At 39.3% G+C, this 10,885-nt stretch overlaps 1 protein-coding gene across 1 annotated transcript; it reads right to left on the reverse strand.

Moving 5' to 3' along the window:
- Window positions 1-601: 601 nt before the first annotated feature.
- On the reverse strand, window positions 602-7,740 carry LOC131447827 (extracellular calcium-sensing receptor-like). Its single transcript, XM_058619907.1, has 10 exons — window positions 7,730-7,740; window positions 6,736-6,909; window positions 6,295-6,583; window positions 6,122-6,208; window positions 5,467-5,658; window positions 3,885-4,154; window positions 3,621-3,824; window positions 2,432-2,651; window positions 1,608-1,724; window positions 602-1,497 (listed from the first exon to the last, which is right to left on the reverse strand). The coding sequence occupies exons 1-10, from the start codon at window positions 7,738-7,740 to the stop codon at window positions 602-604; spliced, it is 2,460 nt and encodes an 819-aa protein (XP_058475890.1).
- Window positions 7,741-10,885: the final 3,145 nt, after the last annotated feature.

The following is a 10,885-nucleotide window of genomic DNA, read 5'->3' on the forward strand; positions in this document are numbered from 1 at the left end:
TCTGCTGTCTTTGTAGGTAATAGATTAAATACAGACTGTAGGTTTATATAATCTCTTTTTGTAAAAGCTCCTGGGAGGGGTCTGTGGCATATTGTTCATCCAGTTTGAGAATAGAGTCAGTCAGAGCTTGCAGCTGTTTTTTCTGTTCACTATTCTTGCGAGATGTGTAAGAGATAATTTCACCACACAAAGGCTCTTGACCGAACCAGAATTCAAAGGGCAGGGCAGCCTGTGGCCAAGTGGTACCCAACTCCCATTGCTCCCTGGGCGCTACTCAATGTAGCCCAGGAGCCCACTGCTCCTAATTCTAGGATGGGTCAAATGCAGAGAAATCATTTCCCTAAGGGGTTTAATGAAGTATAAGATTTAGATTTAGAAACTAGAGACCATCTTGCTGTGTGGCAACAATGTTAGCCACTGACACTCGAGTCTCAGTTTTGCACACTTGTCACTACAGAGTCTGTAAAAAAATATCAATATCAAAACAACATTTAATAACAAACATGTTTTTCTTAAGTGGCTAGTTATCTATAAGTCACTGAAATAAATATAGAAGTCCAATTGTTACTGATTCAATAACTTTGGGTTAATGTGTGTTTCATCATTTAGTTTCTTTCCCCATCAGGTGCTGTTTTGTATTCTTTTCAGGCTTCAGTAAAATAATGTAACTCTTTGGAGCAAACAGACAGAACAATAAACCAAAGCTGGAGGCCAAGATGGCAAATGACTCAACTGCATCTGCATAATTTCCAGGGGAGCTGATATAAGCAGGGATGAATGCTAGCCACACAGCACTGAAGATCAGCATGCTGAATGTGATGAACTTGGCTTCGTTGAAGTTTCCCGGCAACTTTCGAGCCAGAAAAGCCAATACAAAGCACAGACAGGCCTGTAGACCAATATATCCAAGAACACACCAGAAGGCCAGGCTAGAGCCCACACTACACTCCACTATGATCTTTGAATGTTCATATTGTGTATTTCTGGATGGAAACGGGGGAGCATCAATGAGCCAGGCAGCACAGATAACCACCTGAACCAGAGTACAGCTGGAGATAATGGTCCTCTGATGCTTAGGCCCCAGCCACTTCATAATGTTTTGCCCTGGCCTGGTGGCAGTGAATGCAGCCAGTACCACCAGGGTCTTCCCCAGGATGCAGGAAATACACATTGAAAATGAGATGCTAAAGGCAGTGTGGCGCAGCATGCAGGACCAATATGTTGGCTTTCCAATGAAAAGCAGAGAACAGAGGAAACACAGAGTTAGTGCAAACAGTATGAAGAAACTGAGCTCGGAGTTATTCACACGGACGATGGCTGTGTGTCTGTGACAGAAAAAGACCCCACAGACAGCCAGAGTGAAGCAGGCGCCCACCACAGACATCACTGTCAGGGCTATTCCCAATGAATCAAAGGTCAAGTACTCCACTTTCTTGGCGATGCAGGCTGTTCTGTCGTTATTTGTCCAGAGGTCCTCAGGACAAATTGTACAATCTACTGAGTCTAAAAGGAAGAAAGTATCAACAATGTTCAGTATTGCATTACTTCTGTACTACAATTGTAAGAATGGATTTGCTTTGACTTTTTATTGTTCAGCTCAAACTCACCTGTCTGATTGCTAATTTTGCCGCTGTCACATGGTACACAGTCAAAGCAGCAGATAGGCTCCCCACGACGGACAGCCTTCCGGGAGCCTGGAAGACAACTGGCACTGCACACAGACACTGGCACCTAGAGTGGAAAGACCATGTGCTGATATTGGTCAATTTCATTGGTTAATCTATTGACAGGTGGAACATTCCTCAAAACCATGTGTCAGTAAAGTATTTGTTACTTCTAGTTTCTCAAGTGTGTTTAACACAGTGTTTTGAGTTTTATGTTGATTAGATATATTTGGTCTGCAGATGTCAGTCTAATTTACAGGTATGATAGCCATCAAACAACCTTTTGATGGTCACATGGTTACAAGCTGTACACTGAGAACTGGGTTCTTGCCCAAAAGCTATTCCATAACCTGTAGTTCAGTTAAATATATTTAGCTGTAGATCTATGAGAAGCATTTAATGTCATGTTCATTGTCCACTGCTATATCCTGCACACGAGGGTCACGAGGAGCCAGAGCCAATCCCAGCTGACATAAGACAACAGGCGGAGTCAGACCCAGGACGGGTCATGAGACCAGCATACAGAGACAAACAACCATTCACTCTTCCATTCCATAAAGAAAGATCCATGAGGAAAGCAACAGTGGATAGTAGGTCACCAATCACATCACAGCCGGGCTTTGAATCTCTGTTGTGTATGAAAACAAATGACCCTGTATCAGATCCAGTCTGTTCCTTCCACCTGACTTACCTCCATCTCAACCTACAGAACTTCAACAGTTGGCATCTGATGAAGGTAAAAACACAGTGTGAGCAGCTTGCCTCACTCTGATGTCCTGCCCACATTATCCTGTCCTCCTGGATCAACAGCTCCTCTCCAACAGACTTGGTTCCATCAAACAAACCCACAGTGACAAATTCGATGTTTCCTTCTGTGCCTCTCTGCCAGTTGATGATATCATAATAGGGTACAGAGTCGCCCTTGGCATCAAAGTCCACCTCCTCACCAGCAATCTGAAAGTTCACTTCCTGGAGGTATTGTTGCAGCTTGAAAGTTAGGAAATGCACACAATGAATCACTGAATTGCACTAAACAAGGTGTTCAGTCTTCAGAGTTTTGAGGTTTAAGGCCCGTAAAAATTCACAGCCTAAATTTGTACAGCAGTAGAAATGTAACAGAACGGTGAACACATCACATGGAAATTAAAACATGTTTACCCACATTGCTAAGTCAATCAATGTCAATATTGATCAGAAATAATTCTAATTATCTTCTTGGCCATAAGTGAGAAGTCCAGTGCTGTGTTTCCAATGGAACAATTAACAATTTAAAAATATTCATAATCATATTTCATTGAGATTTAAATATATTTAGATTTTTTTAGAACACAGAACCTAGGTCTGTCGTATGTACAGTATGTTACATGACTTTGGGTACATTGGGCTTTGACCCACAGTGTGTAATGGTAAAGAAATTGTTAGAGCCATAGAAAATATAAGGCTTATGTTTGCATTTTTTGTGCTTAACCTATTTTGCTTTAATTTATAATAATTAATCAATAATAATAATAATAATACGTTTTATTATGCTCTTATTTTGTCCTGCTATCACAAACTGGTACTGCCGTAAAGCACAGCTTGTTGTAGTAAACTGCAGTAAATGAGCCATGTGGGCACCTGTCGGCATCTCTGCATCTAATTAAGTTTCGCAGCAGGACGGGAGCAACAATTTTCTGACCGTAGCTCTCATTTAGGCATTGAAACACTTATTTTTTCCTGTCAATTAGTTTTAGGTGACAGACCTTATACCAAGAATTTTGCTTGACGACTTATTTTTGTTCAATGTGGATTACAGAGTGACAATAAATCGCTGCACTTTCTATTACGTCTGCCTCGTTTCCTTCATGGATTTTCTTTGGAGTTTATTGCCTCACGAGTAGCACGAGTACAGAAACTTCACTTCCTGCAAGAGCGGCAAACAGGTTGCCACTTCAGAAATAGTGGATTATACAGTACCTGCCAAGGGTGTATGTTGTTGCTCTGAGCACATGAGTTGTTCTGGAAAGGCCCCCTCCCTGGCTGACAGAGAAGGAGGTTGTGCAGGGAATGAGCAATGGCATATACAGCCTTATACACATTATATGAGATTCTGGGGCTGGATGTATTCATGTAGGCTGAGTGCTGTTCCAGCAGAGACTCCTGCCCTGAGCACGGCGCCATCTGGGTGACAGAGGATGGAAAAGGACTGCAACCATACAGAGACTCCCACAGCTCACGCACCAGCACATTGTCAGGATATCTCTTAGGGTTTACTGTCTGCAGGAAGTCACCCAGTCTGGAGATATGACCTTTTCTGATGTTAAACCCAATGGTTCCTCCCAAGTAAGGGTAATACTCTCTCCCTGAAAAGACTGATGCTGTGACCAAGGCTTCAATCACCACCCACTGGATTCCAGTGATGTTCTGAGTCATGTAGTCTCTCAAGAAAGGTGCCATCTCCCCCTCGACTGCAAATACCAACACCACTTTTGCAGTAGAGCTACGCATCACCTTTACAGAGGGTCAGATAATGTAGATAACAGGGTTGTACAAGGAGACAAAAACAAAACTGATTGACATAAAGAAAAACCCAGATGTCCACAGTGACAACAACTAGAATTTCTATAGACTGTGTAATTAGATATTTCAACCCTCAACAGCAAAAGAATTTCAGTTACTCCATAATGATCTGCCCCTGGTCCTTTTATTTCTTTTATGTATCAATGTGTGTTGTTTACTCAGGTTTTATTTGGTATACTTTTTCCTTGTGTATTTTTGTTTAGGTCTTTTTTAATGTCTTGTGTGTGTGTAAAAAAGTATGTCACCACTTGGTGTCAGACAAATTTCAAAAAAAGTTTCAAATCTATTCTATTCATTCTGAAGAAAATACTTGTTTACCAAAGTCAGGTCATGTTTTTGTTTACTTGATTCATCATTTCCTGTTGTACATTGATACTAACATTGTCACTTGACTTCACACATTGAGATTTTCTGCTCTGCCCCAATAGTTCCACCTGTGACATTATTCATCTTCCTCTTGTTATGAGTTCTTAATTTTCTGGACATTGTCTGGTGTTTTACAATTTTGATCATTTTGTTGTTTTTTGATTGAAAGCACATGTACTGACCTATTGTGGACATAGTTAAGTGATGTTCTTGGGAAAGGTTTTTTTATACATGGTTACAGAGTTACAATTCATGTCATGACTGTCTTCTCCTTTCTGGATCTGATGAGATAAATGGATGAAAGTGAGACAGTTTTCTCCTGGAGTGTCTAAATTTAATGACCACAGTAGGTCCACAAATAGGAGCTTTAATGGCTCCATGTCTTAATATGTGTTAACAGCACAAAGTGTCTTTAACAGAAACTCATTTACACTATAAAAACTTAATTTAATTTTCTATAGCATCAAATCACCACTCTACCCAGCCCCTAGAGGCTGTTATTATTTTATCTTGTAGTAAGAACACATTAAAAGAGCAATGGAGGGTCAGTGGTAGAGTGAACTGTCTTCCAACTGAAAGGTTGAGGGGTTGATTCCTGGCTCCATGAGTCTACATGCTGATGTTTCTTTGGGCAAGACACTGAACCCCACATTACTGTGCCAGCAGTGTGTATGAAAGATGTGTGATAAAAAAAAAAAGAATGTGCATCACATAGATTGCAATATGTAGATGTTTGAATTTATGTGAATGGTTGAATGACAAAAACTGTAGTGTAAAGCATCTTTGAGTGGTCATCAACACTAGAAAAGCTCTATATAAGTACAGACCACTTAACATTTAAAGGTAGAAGTCAACATTGCCCACAGTGTTTTCATACCTTCATGATCCTTAGTCCCGCCTGGCGAGTGTAGAGCAGAGGAATAATTTCTTGGTACGCTACACATACTTTGGTGTCCTGTAATTCTCTCAGTACACCTTTTGCAGCAAAGCGGCCATAATCATTGTCTCCTCGCAGTAGCCCGACCCAAGTCCAGTTAAAGTGCACCAGCAGCTGTGCGATGGCTTTCACCTGGGCTCAACAGAAAAAGACAATCAACTCACTCAGTTTCATGTCACAGACATTAAAAAAAACTTTCATAAATCAAAAGCAATATCTTCATAAATGATTTGGTGTTGTACCCTGTTATAACATGTCTGTATTCTGTAAATGATAAAACATGGAAGTTTGGCACAACAAAGAAATATTGATGTATTATTGGATAGGGACGATACATATAAGCATTGTTCCATCTTAATAAAATGTAAGCAGTGCTGTAAGACTCTTAAACAAGCAGAAAGATTTACAAGGAAAAAAACATCACCAAACATCAATAATGAGGATTATAACAATAAAGGATTATCATTATTATTGACATTATTATTGACAGTTTAAAGCTTTAAAGGCAGTTGTAATACTTATTTCTGATGGCAGAGTAGTAAATGTGTTGAGCTTTGACTGAAAACAATAACTGACAACATGTTTTACATTTTACCTGGTCGTCATCACTAGGAACTACTCTGAAGAAGGTTGGATATTTTTGTCTGTCTGACAAACATGCACATGAAGAAGCGTAGCTGATCTGTGTAAAAACAGAGTGCAGTGTTACTGAGAAAAGAAAAGAAGAATATTTTTGTGATGATTGATATAAATACAAGTCACTGTTACCATGGGGATCCTAAATGTTTGCAGGATTCTTGACACAACAATAGACTGAGAAGATCCAGCAGCCCCAATCACAGCGAGGAGTGATGAGGCATTTGTGCACATAGAAGAGTTTTCCTCACTCACTCCGTTCAGCATCGATAAAACAGCTCTCTGTCCTGTCAGTGGATATCCACATGAATCAAAGATTTTGTAGCCCAGAGTGTGATTCTGCAACAGCACTGGATTCTGGTTTATCTCCTCCACTGCCAGTCTCATAGTCTGAGCCCACCTGAAAGCCCTGGGATCAATTCTGTGGCTGATACAGATGAATGTTGTCGGTTCAGTTAAAAACTCTAATGATTATAATTACATTCAGTCCATTTTAAATTAAGAGTGCAAAATTAGACATAATTCACACGAAAGAGTAAATCAAATGCTCCCACTATCATCTATGAAACTCACCTATTGCAATTTATTGGTGCTGGTCTGTAGGTGCCGTTAAGGTCTGGCATTTTCAGATTAAAATGAATGGGGAAAATCCCACCGATGACATAGTCCCCCTGGACCACAAAGCCTGGCTGGAAGCCGTTTAGAAGAGTGCACTTTGAGGCTGCTGGTGCAGCTGCAGTGGTGATGCTGGAAAGTGAGCTATCAGTTAAAGTGAGGACACTGACAGCAAAGTAAAGCAAAGACAATAAAGCAAGTGAAGTCATAATGTTTCACTGGGCTGAGAAGAGAATGAGACAGAGCTAAAGATAAAGTACCTTATAAAGGCTACAGTATCACATTCCCAGTCTTGCATCTTATTGATGACAGAGTGGCTTTGGATTGGACAGTAGTCCACAATCAGGGATTAAAGTGGGTTAATGCAAACTGTGGAAAAAGCTGAGGCCCTAAACAAAGACAAATACACAAACATACAGTCTCATATGATAATGTACCTGTATGAAATGTATTATTTATTTTCGATATAAAGAGGCAACAGACATTTGTGTCTCTCATGATTTATGTTTGGTCACTGTCATAAAGATGAAAGTAAAGACTCAACTACTGTACTTTTCCTTTAGAGCTGATTTTGTCATGACCCCAGGAACTTTTCTCCTTGGCTTAAATGACTAAAAACCCATTTCTTCCGACTCTACCTCCACTAAGACGACGACCAAAAAAAAAAAGAAATCACTTGCTTATACATCGCACTTATGACTCGCACTTTGTAGTTTGGCTTTCTTGAAGCTCTTACTTACTTCTAGCTCTTGTTTGTACCCAAAGGTTTAAATGCACTTTTTGTAAGTTGCTTTAGATAAAAGCGTCTGCTAAATGATACTAAATAATGTAATGTTATTTGAACATCGAAAAGACCGCAGTCATGTATTTCACCAACAAACAGAAATATGATGTTTACCCTACTGTCACTATCAATGGGAAACCTATACAAACTGTAACATAATACAAATACCCAGGACTCATGCTTGGCCCCTCCCTCGACTTCAAAAAACACATCAAAAACATGACAAAAACACTTAAGTATAATCTAGCCAATTTCAAAAGTATATGAAATTCGCTCTACGTTAAGGCGGCTAAAAGCTACTTAAATGCAATGATCATGTCCCACTTCTCTTACTGTATTACCAGCTGGTCTCAAGCTAATAAAACAACCATTAAACCATTAGAATCCATCTACAAACACGCCCTTAAAATCCTGGACAAAAAGGTCAACAATACCATCACTGCAGCTTTCAAAACAAATACAACATGCTTAATTTTATCGATTTTATCTCTCTTTCATATATCCAAATGGTCTACAAAATTGTTCACAACTTGGTTCCATCTCCACTCAAAGATTTTGTCCACCGGACCTCAGATACGGCCACTAGAGTGACCAGAGGTACCATTAGAGGGCAGTCTAGTGTCCCAAAATGTAAGACAGCCTTCGCCCAATCTGCCTTTACTTCAAAAGCTGTGAAATAGTGGAACAAGCTCCCATCTGAGCTGCTGAGCTTGAATTCACTCACTTCATTTGCAAGAGAAGCAAAAACATGGTTTTTAGATAACCAGAGATGTATGCATCTGTGATTTAAGTGATTTAATGAGATTATTGATACGTGATTGACTTATGCACTGTATGCACGATGAAGGTTGCACCTTATCTGAGTGTTAGTTGTGTGCTGAGTTGTGCTTTTTTAGATCATATCAGGATGTATGCTGTACGTATGCTGTCAGTTTTGATAATGTATTTGAATGGTGTATTAACTTGCACTATATATATCTTGCACTTTGAACCCTTTCCCCTTTGGACCACAGATGGAAATTAGCTACTAAGCTACAGTCTGTTACAAGCATCTCTGCCGTTTTATGCATAATGTAATTGTACACTGTCCTGATAAATAAAATGAAATGAAATGATTGTGTAAGATGTTAACAATTTCACAAACACAGACAGAGCTACGGAGACAGGTTTGTGGCTGATTCATTCACGTCCTCTATTCTACTTTATTGTAACCAGAGCTTATAAACATACACCAGTTGCTTGGTGCCCCCTACTGGTAGATAAGTGTAACATATATTTGCACCAATACATTTACGAAAAACTGAATTTTTGTGGAATTGTGTGGGAATAGTGCAGTGAATGACATTTCACCGTGACACTGGAATTTGCTGTATTGAGGCAAATGGTGGTCTCACCAGATACTGGCTGGTTTTCTGACCCCCCCCAGACCCCCCCCCACCAATAAAGCAAAACTCCACATTTCAGAGTGGCCTTTTATTGTGGCCACTCCTGTGCAATATTCATGCTATCTAAACAGCATCTTGATATGACACACCTGTGAGGTGGGATGGATTATCTCGGCAAAGGAGTCTTGTTTACTAACACAGATTTGGACAGATTTGTGAACACTATTTAAGAGGAATGGTTATTTTGTTTTTCGATTTTTGAGTTCAGCTCATTAAAAATAGGAGCAAAAACAAAAGTGTTGCATTTATACTTTATACTTTTCAGTGTACTTATGCTCTTCATGTACTTACTTTTTGTTTTGTCAGCTAAAGGCAGATCTGGCAAAGATGACAAGTGCAGAAAGAGGATACAGGGAGAGGTTAAATGCAGATCCTGAAAGGAGAGAATCCAATACAATACCGATATTGCAGCCTTGAGTATTGGCTGATATCAATTTCGATCCGACACGATATCAGCACAAATCATACATACTTTAATGACTTATTTTATAGTGTGGAATGTTAGAATAGGCTTGATCAAGTGATATTACTCAAACAGAGAACAATAGTCAGCAACAGTAGGTATGAGAAAAACCATGTGTTATTATTATTATTATTATTATTATTATTAATAACAATAATAATAATAAAATAATAATAACAATAATAATAATAATTGTTATTATTGTTATTATAATAAAAATAATAACGATCCGACACGATATCGATCCGACATGATATCGATCGATATCGTGTCGGATCGATATCGAAATCGGCCAATAATGATAACAAATGTATGCAACCCAAAATGTATGGGTTACATACATTTTGTCCTTCAACATAAGAATATCCAATTTTTTGCCATGTTCATTTCATACAGTCTTGTCCTACCACCCTCCTGGAAAGCAGGTGGCCAATTAGGGCTGTGCGATACTGCAAAATTTGGTTTCGATCCAATACCAAGTAAATACAGGGCCAGTATTGCCGATACCGATACCAATACCGATACTTTTTACTACTACCATCTACTTTTGTGTAGGGGAGACCAATGTATCATAATTTATTAAGTGAATGCATCATCAATATGCACATTTGACTGAAAACTTTTAAATTTTTCTGTTTTATTGAGCTTCTTACTAACTGACCTGCCTTGGAGAAAATCCTTTCTCAGGTGAAGAAACGTGTCTTGTTTCTGTGTATGTGTGTGAGTCAAGGATCACGCTGACTTTCTATGCAAACCTGGTTTATTGATGAACCAGTAACCGATCGAGACCGAGCAACGTTAGCATACAGTGTTGTGGAACAGACAGACTAGGGGGCCTGTGATTGGCTCAGACACACCTCCAGGTACGGTGGCTCACATTGAACAAACAGAGCATAATTTAGCCAAATGATCTACATCAGGTATGTTGCAATTACTGTCATAAAAATAAAAATACTTATTATTAAGTAATTCAGAAATGCTTATAGAAAACTTAAAACTTAAATTTCCCTTTTGAGGTGGTAATCTGCATTTGTAATTAACAACATCGCAAACATCGCAGGTTGCAGTGGTTTGATTTACTGCTGTAAAAAACCTCCAAACAGCGCTCCTCTTCCGCTCTGCCATCACGCAGCCACAACAGTGAAGAATCGATCTCATCACACAAGTATCGATCAATACCCATTACCAACGTTAGTATCGATACTATCGATATTTTAGATCGATCCGCCCGGACCTAGTGGCCATTAGATCCAGAACGTCCTTTGCAGACTCTTCAGGCAGAATCCAGTCCATGGATAGCACTGTTCATTCTTTAAAACGATTCTATCAACGGAAAAACCAGCCTGCACAAACCATGCAGAGCAATTACTCAATGTGCAAAATAAAATGAATAATCCACCTAAAATGAATTACCTG

The sequence above is a fragment of the Solea solea genome, chromosome 20, assembly GCF_958295425.1.
Source record: "Solea solea chromosome 20, fSolSol10.1, whole genome shotgun sequence".
NCBI lineage: Eukaryota > Metazoa > Chordata > Actinopteri > Pleuronectiformes > Soleidae > Solea > Solea solea.